Genomic DNA, 18,662 nt, shown 5'->3' with positions numbered 1-18,662 from the left:
CCCCCCCCCCCCCCCCCCCTGTTCTTTTTCCATATTCCAGGCCTGAACTTCTTTGCAGGTCCATCTTCTTTTTCTTTTCACATATTAGATAGAAAAGGATAGAAGATGAACTATGTAAGAAGTTCAGTCCTGCAGAATATGGAAAAAGCACAGATCTCTTGTGTCACTTTACGAGAAATGCACATGAAAAGGGGGCAGAAATAAATTAAGATTAATTAACGTCCATCAATTCAATGAAACTAATGACTACAGATCGACTGTTTATCATCCCTTTTTTTGAGATTATCTTGATTATGCGTGATATACGGGGTAATTACGAAAATTCGAGCTCAATATTAGGTAACACGGTACGATATCGACATGATCGGTCTCTAGGGTAGAGCCTGAGTGGAGATGACATAACGATATGACTTTCCTAGAACGTGTAGGAGGACGACTGGAATTTTGAAGGTAGCTGAAGAAAGAAACAGACAGAGAGTAGGTTGGAATGGGGGAGGGTGAGCAAAGGGGTGAGAAGGTGGCAAGAAGAAGAGGAGGAGGAAGAGGACAGAATGGGGGAAAGGGGTGGTTAGCAGAAGGAAAGTATTGATCTGGCTCTGGCTGTGCTATCCTACGTTGCTGCACACCGTGTTCATTGTAACGTTCGCTTTACGTCACATTTACCCCCCTGTGAACTTGACGGTACCACTTGATCGGTAACGTCGGTGCGTGCGACGCATCGATCTACGTCTTTTCTTCCTCCCTTTGCCGTTATTATGTCGTTATTATGGGTCTCCAGATTTCCGGAATCCGGGCCTCTTCCCTTCCTACCTCCTCACCCCCTCATCCCCGCCATCGTTTGGGAGAATGACGACGACGTGCCACTTGTGCCATTTTAAGCGCACAGCTGGCAACTCGCGAGGGCGGAAAGTTTCTTGAATTCAGGCTCGCACTTGGAATGGAGATATCAGCTTCAAGTGATGAGGACAAGTTTCCGACTTCTCTCTTCCGATCTTTCAAGCTATACGAGAAGGCGAACGTTTAATCGCCGCCGTTGCGAGTGTCGCAGAGCGTCAACATTTGCATTTGTAATTTATCCGATGTTTATGAGATTAACTGAAGTTTCGATGTCGCGAGGGACGTGTAGGATTGAGTCTTTCTACTGTAACGAATTTGCAGCTTCAAATCGAGTTACGAAGCTTGCTGCATCTTATTTTGCTTTTAATGACCTTCTATAATTTTGCTGTTACACTTGACATTTCCTCGTACTCTTCGCTTTGATTCACTAATTAACTTCCTTCTCTTTTGCCGCAAATTGTTGGTTTGAGTTCTTAGATATTTCACTTAATGACGCTGAAAGCGATACGTCGGTTATGAACCAGGCAGACGTGCCTAACAAACACGAGAGAGTATTCCGTAAAAACATATCTGGAGGCCGAAAACGGCAACGTTTATAAGCGAATATCGCTCGAATATGTGTCGATATACGTATTAGTGACTTCCGTGCAAAGTTCAAGGGGCAGCGGATTAATATATACCGACGCGTTCATCCCCTTTACTCCAAAGGCACTCCGCGCTATCGCTTTCATCCGCGATAGGCACGTAACATTTTATAGGCCAAACGTCCATACGCCATTTAAGCGAACAAGTTCACGAGCGGCACGGAGTTCATTTCACAATGATTTACGAGGAATCCTTTGACAACCTGAACTTTACAGGATAAACATAGAGAAGCACGGAAGACGTATTATAGAATATAAAATAATGATGTAATTTTATATTTCGTCATGTTTCATCGTCAATCAAATTGTTTTGACAAAAATTTGTTCAGTATCGTTAAGACATTTAATGGTGTATTTTTCTATAGGAACTTTGATAATCTAAGAATCTCTTCGGCAGTTTTGCTATTTAAGGATTATTATAAATGTCACGAGAGTAGATAAAAATGTTATATACCATCAACGTACGGAAACATCAAGAGCTATATATAAAAACAGTATTTTTGCTCCTTAGAAAGTGACTTCCGTTATTCCGAAGATTGTTTTTATTACGTAGGATTAATATTTGTTTAAACAAATGTTTAACGGAACAAAAATTATTTTTTGTCATAAGGAATTATATTTTTTTACGGAGTATTTTTCTTACATATGGTTAATTTTTACGTTTACTCTAATTATAATTTTTCATATAATGATTAAGTATCGTGTGCGTGCGTGCGTGCGTGTGTATTATACGTATGACAAGTCGATGAACTTTATCAACGATATTGGTTGCCGGTATTGTTTGCAGAGATGGTTGAGGCGATGAAGAAAGTGGCTTCGTTGGACGTAGAACTTACCGTAGAAGAAAGGAATCTTCTTTCGGTAGCGTACAAAAATGTGATCGGAGCAAGGAGAGCCTCCTGGAGAATAATCTCGAGCATTGAGCAAAAGGAGGAGAACAAAGGTGCCGAGGGGAAACTAGAGATGATTCGCCAATACCGATCTCAAGTAGAAAAGGAGCTCAGGGATATTTGCGCCGATATCCTCGGCGTCTTGGATAAGCACTTGATACCGTGTGCTTCTACGGGAGAATCCAAAGTCTTCTATTATAAAATGTAAGAATTTATTCGTATATTTTACGCAATTATCCGTAAAACATTAATCTGTTAGCTATTATTTTGTATTTTTGGAACAAAAAATTTCAATTATTTTATTTATGAACACAATTTTAGTATTATAAATATAATACTTTTTTTTTTTTTTACAAGGATTAATTATGCTTACAATACCAACATTTGAGAATATTTATACCTATATATATGTATATATATATAATGAAGAATGCAATTGTTATTTTAATTTATAATATTTCATAATTTTTTTGTGATATTGAAAATGACCCGATAGGAGTCGAAACGTTTGTATGATTGTTTAAATTAATTAATTCGTTAATTTATTTGGCTCTTTGCCCTCTTTATATTTATATTGTTTTATACATATAGAGCCGTATTATTACTTATATTACTTATTTTATAATAAATATAATTTTTTATATAATTTTCCATTTTTTGATATATTATTTACATAAAAATTATAACAATAAGCTCAAAAATACAATTAAGCATTATAAGGATCTACAATTCTTTATATTGTAGTGGTTCTTAATAAAATCTTGCTCATAAAGACAATATACATTACTTGTTGACACATGTTGTATTTTTACCTAACACTAAATAAAAGGTGATTTGTTTCTTTATATTATTTCTTTTACTTATATATATATATATTTTATTTTTTAATTGTGTAACAAACTGTTGAATAACTGCATCATATCTCGATACGAATTGCTGTTAATCCACCATTGATGTGCTTTTAGGAAAGGTGATTACCATCGTTACTTGGCAGAATTTGCCATCGGTAACGACAGAAAGGAAGCAGCGGAGAACTCTCTGGTGGCATACAAAGCAGCGAGCGATATCGCCATGACGGAACTACCGCCGACCCATCCCATTCGCTTGGGATTAGCGCTCAATTTCTCCGTGTTCTATTATGAGATCCTCAACAGTCCTGACAGAGCATGCCGCTTAGCGAAGGCGGCCTTCGACGATGCGATCGCCGAACTGGATACGCTGTCTGAGGAGAGCTACAAAGATTCTACCCTTATAATGCAACTCCTCAGGGACAACCTCACCCTATGGACGTCGGATATGCAGGGAGACGGTTAGTGTCCTACTTAATTACAGAGGCAAAACCGCCATAGGGATGTTTTGATTACGCTAGAACGCGTTGTGCGACGTACTCTGCCTGTTCTTGATCGATCGACACAGATGAATACCATGCATTCTGATAAAATGATTTTATCTTGGACACTCTCATCTCACGTAATTTACTTAAAGTGTCTCAGAAGCTCGTGCTTTCTCATGATTAGAAGTATAGAAGATGAGAAACTTTTTCAATGAATATTGAAACTTTTATTAATAATTCTAGAAACAACATAAAAAAGGAACTATTTTTAGATTTATAATTCCAATTGTGGTCTTTTTACTCCTAGATGTTTCATTCCTACTGGAATAAAGTAAATAATATTCTTATTTGAAAATTGCAAATAAAATTATTGAAAAATTGAGGAAACAGGTTTTACATTCAGATTCATTTCACATTGCTCTTAATAGATTTCTAAATTAGTGTTTTGTAATTTGATATACGAGGCGATTTATTAAATCAGTGATGCGCAACTTGCGGCTTACATGTGAATTTTATTTGTGGTCTCCGCCTCATAGTTGAAAATATAAGTTCATATTTTTTATTTTATGCAAAAAGATTTTTTCTAAAAGTGACCTAAAAATGATTCTTTAAAAAAGTTACGTATTTACTGCATGAAGCTACTTAATAAATTGATTAAAAATTTTTTATAAACTTTTAATACTTAATAATATAGGAATTATGGATGATTTAATATCTTTCTGAAGAAATACCGATCTCGAATTTATGAAAAAATGTTAGAGAATAATCAATAAAATTAAGACCGTGAGATATTCTGAACTTTCTGTTGCTCTCGTTCATATATTTATATTTCGGTTTTAAAGCTTGTTTTTTTATTTATTTTAACTTGTAAGAAATCGCAAATTGTGCGATTTTCGAACACGGAATTATTACTTTGTAATTCAGAGTCCGAGTCTGATCAACAAGACGATACTGCTGTTGATACCCACGATGCCTGAACATAGATACCTTTTCCTATCGTCCTCATCCTCCCATCATGTCTGCACTTGGTGAGCGACGTAATACTTACCATATACAATCGTCAGTATTAAGAGAAATAAAAAATGAAAAAAATGTCACACAAATTGAATTTATTTAAAATTATTTCATCAAATTTTTTTTGCTTCATTATTATCAAACACAATTTATCTGATATGCATTGTTTAGGTGCGTTCAACTAGATTATTCACTGACATATTTCGTATTTTTGTTGCGCAGGCGAAGCTGAACAAAAGGAGCAGCTGCAGGATGTGGAAGATCAGGACGTATCGTAACTCTAGCTGTAGTGAGTGTTATCTTGCGCATATAAAACTGAGACACAAGAAAAAACTCTTAAATAACTCGTAAGCAAAAGAAAAAAAACCAATTCAGCAGGTGGCAGTTCGGGGTGGGAAGGGGAGATCTTTAGAAATTTGCGTGACCCTTTAAAAAAAAGCACGCACTGTATGATTACTTCAAAACAAAGCAGCAGCAGCAGTGACAACAAAATACAACAACAACAACATTAATAATTAATAATAAATAAATCATTCAGTTCATCCGGCATTATATTACGTACATATACATACAATTGAGTTACAGAACACGCAGAAAGTAACGAGACAAAAGGACATGCATCCTGCGGTAAATAGAGAGACTGCAAAGCATTTAGGAGTAAAGGCACTTTTCTGTTGCCCCGTTTTTGCGTATCGAGAGAAAACGTCGTATTTGCACTTTGTATGCGTCCGATAGATGTGCGAACGACGTCGAGAACGTCGAGCCGATGTCGATTCCGGCGCGCCGGTCGGTTTAGTCTCGGCAATTCAGATTTGATTTCCGTCACAGTGAATCAGAACGAATTATATGTCCTATTCCTATGTTTTACAATAGTGAAAGAGGAACAAAAAGGCGTATGGATTGCACGTCATATCGGGATATATTTACATGACTGTCCGTTTTTACATCTCCACCTGGAGTTCTCCTCTTCCAATCTCCTCCTTTTCGTTCCTCGCCTTTTTTTTTTTTTTTCTTTACTATGCGCACGATATTTTATTACACACGTACTGTAATTATTACGGTGTTTATTAGCGTGTAAATTGATTTATTTCGAAGATAATTTGCACGTGTCCTCTCTCCCTTCCTCCCCCTCTCTCTCTCTCCCTCTCTCTCTCTCTCTCTCTCTTTACGGAAATAACGGCGGCGCCCTCATTGTCAGTTGTCAAGACGGACCTCGCTTTCGAGCTTGTATCCTGTAATAGATATGTACTTCCAACAAGATTCGATACAATTGTAATGTTATAGATAACCAAAAAGAAAAACTTTTAAATGCATGGATTCTTGGCATAGCCGAGCTGAGGAGAAGAGAATGTGCTTACTTCGATTGTCTCCTTCTCCCCATCTCCCACCCTCTGTACCTCGTCAAATGCAATAACGTCTGATTTTGTGAGTTTTCGAATGGAGACCGCGTCGCGAAGGAGCTCTGTGACACGAGCGAGAAGCGATAAGGCGTATCATCGAAATTCTCTTACGGCAATCTTTTAATTTTCGGTTCTTTTACGCAACTCTTCCGAGGTAAATGCGTCCCATCGCGTCAGCTCGATGAGCAGCGTCGTGATAAAAAAAAAAGTGAAAAAAAAGAAAGAAGGGGGAAAATGAAAAAGATTACGTTATCGTAGGTGAGCCTTTTTAGCGCGTTACGTTACTCACAGCAAACAAAGTAACTATCTAGCTAGTCTGTAATGTGGTTGTACGTTTTCATACGCCCGTTGTGTAAACTAAATATCGATTGCTGTGGTATAAGAACAGAAAATAAATGACTGTACCCCGACTTTTTCCACCCGCACATTTACACACGCAATTTACGCTCTATATATACTTATTATAAATATATTCATATTTCTTCTATCCTCGTCCTTCCCTTCCGGATGGACGATAGTCGGAATCAGTATTTGTAATTATCCATTCGCCGATTCATCGACGAGCCATTCCATCGACTTTTTACGTTGAAACATTCCATTGTTCTTATAATGAGGAGTCTGTCGGGATCGTAGAGATTTACAGTGAAAAGTATCCTTTCTTCAGATCGATGAGGTAAGCTTAGCTAGTTACTGACCATTTTACGCATTAAACTTATCTACTTATTATATAGCTAGAACTACCAAAATCCATTTATAAGCTCACTCAGTTTTCTCGCTGATAACGTGACGGAGAGGAGACGCCGAGTTTAAGCGCAGCAGAGAAGTGAGGGCGTTCGGCAACAACAAGAAAAGCATAATTTGGCGAGAAAAACGCGGACCGCAGCCTCCGCGAGGAAGACGAAAAAGCAGAAAATAATTGGTGTCCATCGTGCCCCTGTATTTAGGTATCGTAACGATAAAATTGATAATGTTATAAATGAAACACGTTATGAGAAATAATTCAAAATAATATCAACCGGCTCTCGTAAAGTAAGTATAAGTATACCTATTTGCGAATGTAATTGTAAGAACGTAATAAGTAGGCTAAAGAGAAGGAGAAAAAGAAATGAAGAAAAATAATTTCGACGCGGGGGGTCATCCGAGTAACTCGGGTAGCATTAACTCGAGTATATGACATGATCGAGTCGATTATAATCGAGAAGATTAAATCGCGCGAAAACTGTGTGCAAGGTAAACAGAGCTCTAAATTAAGAACTGCGGAGCGAGGCGGATGCCGTCGTAGGCTGTAAAACGCAAGCGCATATATATAAATATATTTCTCAAGTACATAGCATGTATCTGTGCGGCAAAGTGTTTTAAGGATTTAGCTACATAAAAACAAAAAAAAAAAACAGAAACGCGTCAGGTGGCAACGAATGGTGGTAGCAATCTCTGAACGCCGATGAATTATTAGCCCCTTTTGGGGCAACATCCGGTTATACATTTGTACAATATAAATCGGAGACCATCTGGATTATTTCGAGAAAAAAAAAAAAAACTCTAAATCACCTTTAAATTTGTTCGATTTTATTGATTTCGATAAAAACTAATCGCTATTAACAATTAATAGTGTGAAACAACAATGCTTTTTTTCATCATCGTTCGGAGGAATTGATTTTACATTCTTGGATCCGCATGCGTTCTTACGCTCTGTATTACAGTCGATGCGAATACACCGGATACAATCTTTTTTTTCTGTAAAACCACACACAAGAAAGCTACAAATAAAGTAATTATAAATCTATGCCTTGGTCACAGTTTTATTAAGAGATTGATTTAAATTTTCGGCCAGCCAATTGTAGAAAAATTTCGCAGCAAAGAGCTTTAAAGCTCTTGTGTTAAATATTAATTTAATATTAAATATTTGAATATATATAAATTAGATATTTTAATTTTATATGACGAATATGTCATACGTCTGTATTATATAATTTAAATTTTGGACTTTTGGTCTTTCATTGTAGTCATATTATCTTATGACTGCGTTCTGTTGCACGCATAATGTGCATGAAATATTTTATTGTTCACAGTATATTAAAAAAAAATGCGTGCAATGGAACGCTTATGACATCAGAAACGAGAATTTAATTTTGTGTCTTACATATCATAATGAATTCATTTTTTTTAATTTTTCTTTATCAATATACTTATATTTAATAATACAAGTTGATAAAAAGTTCTTTTTTTATATAAATTGTCTCTCTTCATAAATCTTTATAAAGTTCTTAAATATGATAAATCATAATACATTTATGATATGCAAGCAACTAAATTATTTCAATGTATATCGCAAGTTTTCTTTAACAATTCTATAATTTACAAATTTCTTGTTTCTGATGTCACAATCCATACGTAATAATGTGGTCATTCAAGCGTGGATTGTGATTGGCTGTAAGTCAATGTTTCCAACGATTTCTCCCTTGTGAAGCTGCTTGAGCTGGACAAGAGTCTCCTCGGTCTGTTTAGATTCACTCGTCGTAGGATGCGCTCCAAATTGCCCTCCGAACCAGTTAAAATCGGCGAGAGATTGATATTTGACGCAATCCGGTTTTTAACGATTCGGCCGTTTCTGGGAGATCTTCCGCTTTGATCGTTAGATTTACGCTTTGCAGATTTCAGCTTTACGTTGCGCAACATTTCCAAAGACACGACCGGACCTCTTGGGCCTGGTACAGTGTTCCGTCTGTTTTCCTGAAATGTATGGAATAGAACAATTTTTTATTTTTTATACTCTGTTATTAAGTATAAATGAATATTGAATTATATTTAAAAAAAACTTAATTCTTCGCACACACGTCAGCGTATTAATTTTTCATTTAACAAGGACACAAACAAAATTTAAAAAAACAAGTTTTGTTTACATTACAATTAAAAATTCTTTTTGGTATACTTATTTTTAATCTCTAAACAGTCGAAGATTCCTTTAAAATGGAAGAGTGCTAGAGGATTACAACTTTTTGTGATACGCGATCTGATTTTTTATGAATCTATTCTAATCAAACTTCAGATTAATTCTCGCATGATTTGCATTCATTAATTCAGAAGATAAAAATCTCATGAGATCTAAAGCAATCACACACGTACATATTTGATATTCTTGGAAATTTATCGTAATGGATGAAATTTTACTAATTTGCAGAGTTTAAACAATACTTTGATAGTTTGTGGAGCCTTTTTCAGGGTGACTTTCAGTAAGTCCTCGACGGTAATCCTAGGCCTATTGTACAATGGCGTGGAACACTTTCTTGTGGGTGTTCTATTCTTGCTACTTCTGCTACTGTTAGGAGTCGTCGGTAATATCAACGGCATTTGAGATTGCAAGGAAACTGAAGGGAGAAGCGGAGGTGGGGGTGGTATTGAAGGTTTTGATTCCGTGGTGTGCGCTTTTGAAGGAAATGAAAGAGGTAACGGAGATGGTGGAGGAGGAGGAGGAGGAGGTGGTGGTGATGGTGGTGGTGGAGGAGGAGGAGGAGATGGTGGTGGTAGTGGATGAAATTCTAAGGAGGACAGCGGTAAAGGAAGAGGAGGAGAAGGAGAGGAAGAAGAAGAAGGAAAAGATGAAATTGGAGAAGGAGGTAAAAGTGGAGGAGGAGACGGAAGTGAACGAGAAGGACACGAAGTAGGTAAGGGAATCTGTTGCGAAGATTTCAGTCGAGATTCCTCTAACGTTTCACGCAATTTCTTTAACTCCAAAAGCATTGCCGTATTATCTTCCGTCATTTTTTTACTAGTTTCACGAAAGATGTTCACATTGGTTGTCAAAGCATTAAGAGTGGTTTCGGTATTTGTTCGTATCTACGACAGAACAAAAATTCGTAAAGAAATAAGAATCTTAAATTCAGTCTCACGATATAGAATCAAGTAATAAATAATTTTTAACTTTTACTTTGAAAGTAATTTTACCTGGTCAAAATCTTCCGAAAGTCGCGTCATCCTTTCCGACATTACATGCAGCGTTTCCTTTTCGGAACGCATTGTTTCCACCAGATGATCAAATTTTTTTGCCCAAGAACTTGATAAAGGTGAGACGATCAATTTCTGTTGTAGTTTCTTGTAACCCTGTAAAAAAAATTTGATTATCAATTTTACCTAAAATAGCAGACACCTTACAAGTAAAAGACTAAAAGTAAAAAAATATTTATATGTACAGAGACATATATATGTAATTAAAGTTATTTATAAAATTACTTCTATGATTAAAAAAACTTTTCTAAGAATATGGATTCGTCCGCGATTTGAATATGTTAAGAATAGAACAATTCGACTGTAATTCAATATGGCTGCAGTGAGGAAACAGGAATAACTCTCATTTCAAACAAATTCTAAAAAACTTACGACGTTTATAAGATGCAGCAATTTCTTTATCAGCCAAATACTGATAGCGATCAGCCATGTGATTATCGTGCGGGTAATGGTTCTTCGTCGAAAAATGTGGCTAGGAGTATCTCGAACCATTTGGGGTGCCTGGTGATTACGAGAGCCGTTCCAATGATATTCTGTCTAATTATTCGAAAACATAGAGAAAGAAATTTCGAATTATCATGAGGATAAGTTTTGTAAATCTCACGCGCAACAACTCTTCAATCAAGAACCCGAAAATATAAGGCACAATTTAGTAAAATTTCATGTAAAATAATTTCTATTTTTCCTCAATGCATATTATATTGAATTACGACCCATATAAATGAGAAATACTCTTTATTTATTACTTTATATATATATACTATTTTACTTGAAATCATATTATGATGTATACTTTTTGCAGAGAGTCGTTAGGACAATCACGACCAGATATTTCGATGTTGGAAGTGGTCGTTGATTCTGGGAAGCGGCTGTCTTGATCATTTTGAGGACGCATTTCATAGAACGACGACAAATCTAACAAAAGTGAACGCTCCTCGTCCTTCTTCATTTCCGAAAGCGGATCCATGATATCCGCGCGAGTTGCCGGTTGCCGATGACTGGCCGTCTCTCCTTCGTCCTCATCTTCGAATGTCAAGGTCGTCCGGCGACAGCGTTTCATCAATCCGATGCGAGGCGTCGTGGGTTCCGGTGGAATTTCTCTGTTCCTGGCTTCTCGCTTCAATGATTTGGATCTTTCGCATTCGCCTGATTCATGATGGTTCAATCTCCTCGGCGAAGTAGATGTGCAAAACATGGAGGGCAGGGACAATGTCGAGGCAGAGATGTAGGGGAACCTCCTATACTTGTGTAACAAGTACTCGCTGCTTTCGACTGCGTCGTCATCGCGAGTTTTCCTGTTCTGCACTCGCCGCAGATACGCGAAGATCTTTCGAAACTCACGCCAATTTGCTGTCAAACGTTCGCCAATCTTCTCGAGCACGACGTCGAATTTTTTATTGTCACTCGATGTCCTCCTCTTGTTTTTACCTGAATTATTTCGCAATCCATCGTCAGACCCACCGACGGATTTACGAAGCTCGCTTCGCTCGTCGGTCTCGCATAAAATCTCAAAATGTGGGGATTCCGAGATGCAATCCGTCTCCAATTTGTTGACGATGATCGTCGACGACTGCTCGTCCTGCAGATAGCTATTCATTTCGCGCATGAGATTGTCGTTCATCGAAAGCGTCTTGTCTAACAAATAACAATCGTTCATCGTTTCAAATATACTGTAGTGATCATCTCGTTGATTCGAGCTGGGAGATCGTTGTTCATTGAAATTTGCAGATTCTGGGACATTTGCGAAAATGCATAAGTGATCATCGTCGTTACGCGATTGGGATAACAAATTAGAGCGAAATATCGCTGACCTCGAAATATTTCGATAGGCCTCTTCATTAACGGTATTCGAGGATCCCTCATCATGTGTTACATCGGCCGTTCTATTCGTCGCGTTGTTTATCTTATTGCTCAAGGACGATAAACAGAACGAATATTTCTTCGTGAGATCAAACGAGTCGCTGGCGATCGATTTGATAGCATCTCGCCTGTGTCCACGATTTTCTAAATTAGAATAATCATTTATGTACTTGGTATCGTGCTTAAAATCGTAATTCTGAAACTTCGACTCGCAATACTTGGACGAAATCGGACTCGATTGCTCCATCATTCGCGCAGCGCTCTCGATTTTCGAATCGTTTTTGAAGCTCTCCAATTTCGTCCTAGGTTGTTTGGAAATGATCTCCGGACTGAGCTTATTACCGCAGAGCGTGTCCACGTGAGGTGATTCGAACAGCACTGATTCCGGAGAACATTGATACGGATGCGAAACATCGCTTGTTTCTTTATCTTTATTTCTCCGATCAAAGAATCTCGCCCGAACATTTTTTTGAGAAGATTCCTGCACCTTCGGAAACTTGGCCTTCTTCTGTGATCGTTTATGCCGGCGTCTCGTCATGAAATATTTATGTTCGGATAATCACTGTGTACTCTATCCAAGATCGTCTCGTGATGAACTAATATATGTCTGCACTCTTTTTTTAAAATTGCGTGATTTAATCAGACTTGAAAGCGCGTTTTTGCGCTACACTTTCGTACGAATTGCGGAGACGAATTTATTATTGTATCCACGCTTCAGAGTTCGTTACTATCCACCTCAAGGTTGTCTACTTGCGTATTATTGTGGTTCAGTATTTACATACGATAATACGTAACTTCCCGTCATGCGCGTATAAATCTATCGGTTAATGTCCGTTTCTACAAAATGCAGATTAACTTTATTTAATCTCGATTCAACTTACTTGAAACTTAGAACTTGAAAAAGATAAAAAGTTAATTGAACCGAAAGTAAGATGAAACTATATTAGTAGAAACAATAATTTCTCATTGTATTTAAATATATCTTCTTGTATAGAATCCTCTGTTTAAAATCGATTTATGTGCTCAATTTCTTCACTTTCAAATAAATTGCGGATAACTTTATCCAGGAGATATCTTCATTCTATTCTACGAGATATTTCCTGGATAAAGTTATTTAGAGGTGAAGAAATTGGGCATTAAAATAAATTCATGAAATCTGATTGTCAATGTCACAATATATACCAACTTTCATCCGAAGAAAATTTGAACTTAAATTTAATTTACGATAGAGGATAAATATAAAACTAATTAAATAAGAGAAATCCTATATTTGTGCGTGCGATCTAAGTGGATCAATTTATATACGTAGATATATATAAATTGCAAACCGCGTGCCGAAATCTTTTTCAGTCTTGAAACAATTATGAACAGAACTAGAATAGTAATATCATCACAAATTAAATACAAATATAAAAATATGTGATAAAAGAGAAAGAAACTTTCTTACGTTTAATCGAAAGAGCGTTTATTCAAATATTTCCTAATACATCGTACACAAGAAATTGCTCGAGCAAATATACCAATTTTAAAAGTCCAATTTTTTATTCCTTATTTTACATAATTTCTTATTACAGATATTTTTTTCTATAATTTCTGTATCTCTCATTTATATATTTCACTTATACTACATGATCTTAGTATTCGACAATCAGTCTGCAATTCTACATTTTTAACATGCATATCAACAGTTCAAGAGAAATGGAAGATACATTCACAGACTATTACGCTTTCCACGATTGAAAAATTTCAATTGTTGTGATAATTTATCATGATTATAAAGCGAGCAACGAAGGCCGGCAAGTCTCATCACACGAAATTCCAGAGATCACGCTCTATCCAACTAGGCCAGACAGAGACCTCACTTTTTATTTACAAATTCTTCTCCCTTTTGAATATTTTTCTTAAGTTCCGGGATGGCAGCGTCCAGCAATTTCTGTTCAAAGCTGCTTAGTTTACCTAATCCCAAATTCTCCTTAATTCCATTTTGCTGAAATTTGAAATAATCCAAATAAAAATTTTCATCTTTTATGATGATGTAATTATGTAAAGTAAAACATATTTTGTATATTTTTATTTAGAATAGTAATGGTAAGAAATTTTTGAATACTTTCTCTCTCTCTCTCTCTCTCTCTCTCTCTCTCTCAAAATATATACGTTATAAAATATAACATGATGTAAAACAATAATTGAATTGTATACGTCATATTATTTTAAAAACAGATAACATAATAAAAATTTTATTTTTATATTGATTAAAAAAAACAAATCATGTATATGAAAAGGAGATACTGTTTTATTTAAAGTTATTATTTCTTTTCAAAGTGTATGATAGCACACGTGTTAATGCGGTGTTAAGCAGTTTATTTTTATATCTATTATACTTACGCCCAAAAGTATTGGTGTAGAAAAATATTTGGCATCAGTGACATTCGATTTGACGTATGAGCACTCGATGATACCCGTTTCCCCATTTAACGCTCTTATTAATGAAAGACCAAATCGTGCGCCGGCAAAAGCCATGGACAAAGTCGCGGATCCAGTTCCTGCTTTAGCTTTAACGACTTCGGTACCGGCTTCTTGAATCCTCTCGGTAAGCGCTTTCAGCTGATTATCCGGGAAAGAAACCGACGGCGTGCACTGCGAGATTAACGGGATAATAGTGATGCCACTATGTCCACCAATGACTGGCACGTTGACTTTCATTGGATCAAGGCCCTAAAAAACCAATATTATCGGTATCTTAACAATCTTATTTTCTTTTTCGACGAAAGATGGAAAATACAGCGATGTATTTATCGTCTCAATTCAATATGCCATTGAATAAAAATTAATATACTATTGCATTCGGAGTTTTTTAATTATTTATTACATTTATATATATATGTTAAAAACAAAGAATAAATTTTGTAAACAATATTGAAAATAAATCGAGAAATGTTTAACACAAATGAGTAAAGAGGATCTCGATCAAGGCGCAATATGTTTAATTCGCCGTGGTCACACTTCTTGAGATCTTATGTCGGTCAGGCAGAGGGCAAAATGACTCCCAACTGAGAGACTTGTAACTGATTGTCGTATTTACAGCTTTTGTTCTTTAAACTCACAAATTACTAAACATACTTTAAACACTGCATGGAAATGCAATGGCGCTTTTAAAAAATTTCAATTTTAATATATTAAAAAAAAATCGCAACGTACAAGTGCGATCTTGAAAAATGCGTCATTTTTTTTTAACAAAAAAACCATAACTATTTTAATTTTTAATATTTCTTGATAAAAATTTATGACTCTACAGATATTTTTATTAAAAAAAAAAATAGTGCAATAGTCTATACGTTCTAAAAAAGGTATTTATTCTAAATAATAAAGCAAACTGTTTTTAAAAATAACAGTGTAAAGTCAATATATATAAAATATTTATTTAATATAAGAGTGTTTATTTATTTTATATATATAAGAATGTGACTCCTTTTTTTAGAAATATAAAGCCTTAAACTTTTTTAGGATTCTGTGGACCCCTGGTAACCATCAGTTAAGAGTTAAACTGGAAAAACGTAAAAAATTTACACACACACATAAAAATATTTGACAAAATCTCCAATCAAATATTACCTTCATCGCGCAAACATCGTTAAATTTTATAAATTTTTCTTGTATTATACATATGTATATTGTGTGTATTATCATATTTAATCCTTTGCATACAGAACAATCTGAAGCTGAATGTTTGTACTTGAGAAACAGGTAAAAAAACAAATGTAATTGAAACATATTTATCAAAACAGATGAAGTCTTAATTTATTATGGTTGCTATAGTGATGACTTTTAGAACATATATGACGAGATAATTTTGCTTGTGTCGATAATATAAATTAAAACGTTTACTTATTCATAAGTTAAAGATTATTTTGTGTACATTACTATATTGAATACCTTAGCTTCCGCGATGAATGTGTTTGCCCTAACAATATCCAAAGTAGTCACTCCGAAAACGCGGTTAGGATCATAGACACCCGCCTTCTGTAGCACTTCACTCGCGATTGGTACTGTGCTGTTAACTGGATTTGAGATGATTGCTACAAAAGCCTTTGGCGCAACTTCGGCCACCGCAGCGACAAGATCTCGGACGATGGAGGCATTCGTATTAAACAGATCATCACGTGTCATGCCTGGTTTGCGTGGAACACCCGCAGGTATAATAACAACCTAAAAACAAAACATAAATAAATAAATCATGAAAATTCAAAACGAGATCGATTAATTTTAATCTAACGAGTTAAATAAAAGGTATAAAAATAACATTTTTTTAAATATCTATATTGTAAACTCTATCACACAAATGCTAATATAATCTTTAATATCATAATAACGCATACCTGAGCACCTTTAAGAGAATCTTTGAGCTGCTCCGGACCATTATAGGCTTTAACTTTTGCAGGAGTATTCATATGTGAAAGATCGGCAGCGACACCAGGTGTGTTTACAATATCGTATAGCGATAATTCCGTAACAAGAGGAGACTGTTTGAGAAGCAAAGACAGTGGCTGTCCAATGCCACCGCTTGCTCCCATGACACTGACTTTTGCATCGCGCTGCAAAAAGAATACAATTAGAATTTTAACATTTTGAAAAAACAATTTGCCTAGAACTCAATGCAGGCATGAAATTTAGTTAAGAATTAAAGTAATATTCTGTTAAATTTTTTTAATTGTATTTGCAATTAATGCTTAAAAATTTGTCCAATTTACATCTGTTTTTATTTAATTTATTTTGTAACTTTTCTTTATATAAAGGATTTGTAAAAATATATATATATAATAAAGCATCGGAATTATTCTTTTCTCGCAATCAGGTTTGAACACGTTATGGACTAACGTAACATGTCAAGAGTATTGGAGCCGAATATTTAATTTGCAGTTGCATAACGGTGCTCCGATTATGATTGCGGCACTTGTAGTTCAATGATGTACGATAGGTGACAAGCGGTATCTCTCCCGCCATATATGTGTCGTCAAAGGTCATTGGAGATTCGTACTCATTATATGAACCAATGATCCCACGAGATATAGCAACATGAATATAACCAGCACCTTATATGCTAATATTGCATATTTATATATATATATATATATGTCTGTCTATATAAAAAAAGAATATGTCGTCGATACAGATTTACATGAGAAACAAGATCCCCTGAAGGATTACTTTTTTAAAAGTGGATTTATCGCTCCACTGAATCGCTAATTCGCACATGGGATATCTCGCAACATAAGGTAGTAAAATGTTACACATTATTCGCACGGTGTATATTAATGATAATTAATTTCTTACTGATTTTCAGAAGACACAGATTACTTAAAAAGTTTTATGGTTCACTGTAATGATACTTTACCGTGGCGCTCGTGGATAATAGTTTCGCACCTTGCTGAGTGACATTTACAACGGGCCTAATGAATCGAGGCAGCATGTCGGCGGCAGTGGACGTCACGTCAAATGGTCGTGAAGATTTTCGCGAGAAGAATTTAACACTCTCACCTCTCACGTCCGATATATCTCAAAGGCACTCGCGTGACGGCGTGACCTTCGTGACGAAAAACTCACTGGCAGTCGGTGGCGCTCTCACTGAAAGTAGAGTTCCTCTAGTAAGAGTTAAGCCATCAGCGGCGTCGCTCGCGATTGGTCAGAAGTTTCGACGCCATGTTTTGGGACCCTACGATTATGTTAGTGAGTTAACCTGTACGTGCACAACCAACACATACATAAAATTGTGTACTTCTTTCAAACGCTTCAGCAGATGAGCAGATTCCAAACATCAAAGTAAATTGAAATTCTTACTCAGGTAAGTTTAACATAATTTAAACGTTATTGACAATCATTTCCCATGCGATAATTATGTAATTAAGTTACGAAAAAGAATTTCACGTTTAAATTACATTAAAATGAATTTTTCGTAACTCGAATGAAAAAGATAAAAATTGCAATTTATCAAAAAATAAGGTTTTGAATTTTTATAAATTTGACACGTATTTAAAAACTTTCTATTTTTCACTTGAGTCACGAAAAAATTATTTTAATAAACTGACTCGTTTACTTGGTAAGATCTATGATCGAAGTTTTATGTTCCGAATTCTGTTTCCTTATCACAAAATTATCATTATTTTCTTTGATTTATTATTAAAAAATACAGAGAATTGAATGTAACTTGGAATTTCTATATGAATACTAATATATAGTACATAAACTTAGAATTAGAAAATCATTTCGCTTCAAATCTGGAAATGCTGAACCTTACGCATAAATAAAGAAGATTCACTAAATAAGATTTACTAAATGGTGATAATTTGAAATCTGAAATCGCTTTGCGATGAATGTTTCATTGCAACTACTATAAGATTTTTGTTCAAACTAATAATTATTTACATAAAAAATTTATCACATATGCTATACTGAAGGCTTCAAAACAAAAAGAAAGATTTCGAATATAAACTCATTCTATGCAATGAAGTTTTTATTTTGAAATCTGCAATGTTTATGTGATATACTAATAAATTGTAAGATACCTGTTAAAATTAATAGATATTTACGTCAAATTATTCATTACCTATTTCAAATTAAAGACCCACAAACATTCTCTACAGAGTTCATATACTTGAAATCTGATAGTGGTAATGTAAAATCAAAT

At 35.4% G+C, this 18,662-nt stretch overlaps 3 protein-coding genes across 4 annotated transcripts in view; 1 reads left to right on the top strand and 2 right to left on the bottom strand.

The window, feature by feature from the left end:
• Nucleotides 1-7,023, top strand: part of 14-3-3epsilon (tyrosine 3-monooxygenase/tryptophan 5-monooxygenase activation protein epsilon) — an 11,406-nt gene extending 4,383 nt beyond the window's left edge. Inside the window, exons 2-5 of one of the 2 annotated variants that reach the window (XR_001940858.1) lie at nucleotides 2,269-2,575; nucleotides 3,337-3,680; nucleotides 4,629-4,732; nucleotides 4,941-7,023. Coding sequence is in view for 1 of the 2 variants with exons in the window: in XM_018546074.1 (XP_018401576.1) it covers nucleotides 2,269-2,575; nucleotides 3,337-3,680; nucleotides 4,941-4,996 (707 nt within the window). In the remaining variant the exon portion in view is untranslated. The remainder of the gene's footprint in view (nucleotides 1-2,268; nucleotides 2,576-3,336; nucleotides 3,681-4,628; nucleotides 4,733-4,940) is intronic. The other variant, XM_018546074.1, reaches the window with a different exon arrangement.
• A 1,440-nt stretch (nucleotides 7,024-8,463) lies between these two features.
• On the bottom strand, nucleotides 8,464-12,700 carry LOC108778758 (uncharacterized). The gene is made up of 4 exons (XM_018546016.1): nucleotides 10,914-12,700; nucleotides 10,061-10,216; nucleotides 9,311-9,952; nucleotides 8,464-8,848 (listed from the first exon to the last, which is right to left on the bottom strand). Exons 1-4 carry the CDS (start codon nucleotides 12,516-12,518, stop codon nucleotides 8,522-8,524), a joined length of 2,730 nt encoding a protein of 909 aa, XP_018401518.1. The 5' UTR covers nucleotides 12,519-12,700; the 3' UTR covers nucleotides 8,464-8,521.
• Nucleotides 12,701-13,495: 795 nt separating this feature from the next.
• On the bottom strand, nucleotides 13,496-17,585 carry Mdh2 (malate dehydrogenase 2). Its single transcript, XM_018546003.1, has 5 exons — nucleotides 17,373-17,585; nucleotides 16,357-16,572; nucleotides 15,914-16,186; nucleotides 14,366-14,695; nucleotides 13,496-13,967 (listed from the first exon to the last, which is right to left on the bottom strand). The coding sequence occupies exons 1-5, from the start codon at nucleotides 17,445-17,447 to the stop codon at nucleotides 13,839-13,841; spliced, it is 1,023 nt and encodes a 340-aa protein (XP_018401505.1). The 5' UTR covers nucleotides 17,448-17,585; the 3' UTR covers nucleotides 13,496-13,838.
• Nucleotides 17,586-18,662: the final 1,077 nt, after the last annotated feature.

Source organism: Cyphomyrmex costatus, unplaced genomic scaffold (assembly GCF_001594065.2).
Source record: "Cyphomyrmex costatus isolate MS0001 unplaced genomic scaffold, Ccosl1.0 scaffold51, whole genome shotgun sequence".
In the NCBI taxonomy this organism is placed as follows: Eukaryota; Metazoa; Arthropoda; class Insecta; order Hymenoptera; family Formicidae; genus Cyphomyrmex; species Cyphomyrmex costatus.
The sequence above is the reverse complement of the archived record's forward strand: the minus strand, read 5'-3'. Positions and strand labels throughout refer to the sequence as shown.

Coding starts and splice junctions, on each gene's coding strand:
- LOC108778758 (XM_018546016.1), bottom strand. CDS start 12,518: ATGACGAGACGCCGGCATAAACGATCACAGAAGAAGGCCAAGTTTCCG. Junction 10,217..10,913: donor CTAACGACTCTCTGCAAAAA/GTATACATCATA, acceptor TTTTTTTTACAG/GGTTACAAGAAACTACAACA. Junction 8,849..9,310: donor AGGCTCCACAAACTATCAAA/GTATTGTTTAAA, acceptor CATACATTTCAG/GAAAACAGACGGAACACTGT.
- Mdh2 (XM_018546003.1), bottom strand. CDS start 17,447: ATGCTGCCTCGATTCATTAGGCCCGTTGTAAATGTCACTCAGCAAGGT. Junction 14,696..15,913: donor CATTCATCGCGGAAGCTAAG/GTATTCAATATA, acceptor TTGGTTTTTTAG/GGCCTTGATCCAATGAAAGT. Junction 13,968..14,365: donor CTACACCAATACTTTTGGGC/GTAAGTATAATA, acceptor TTCAAATTTCAG/CAAAATGGAATTAAGGAGAA.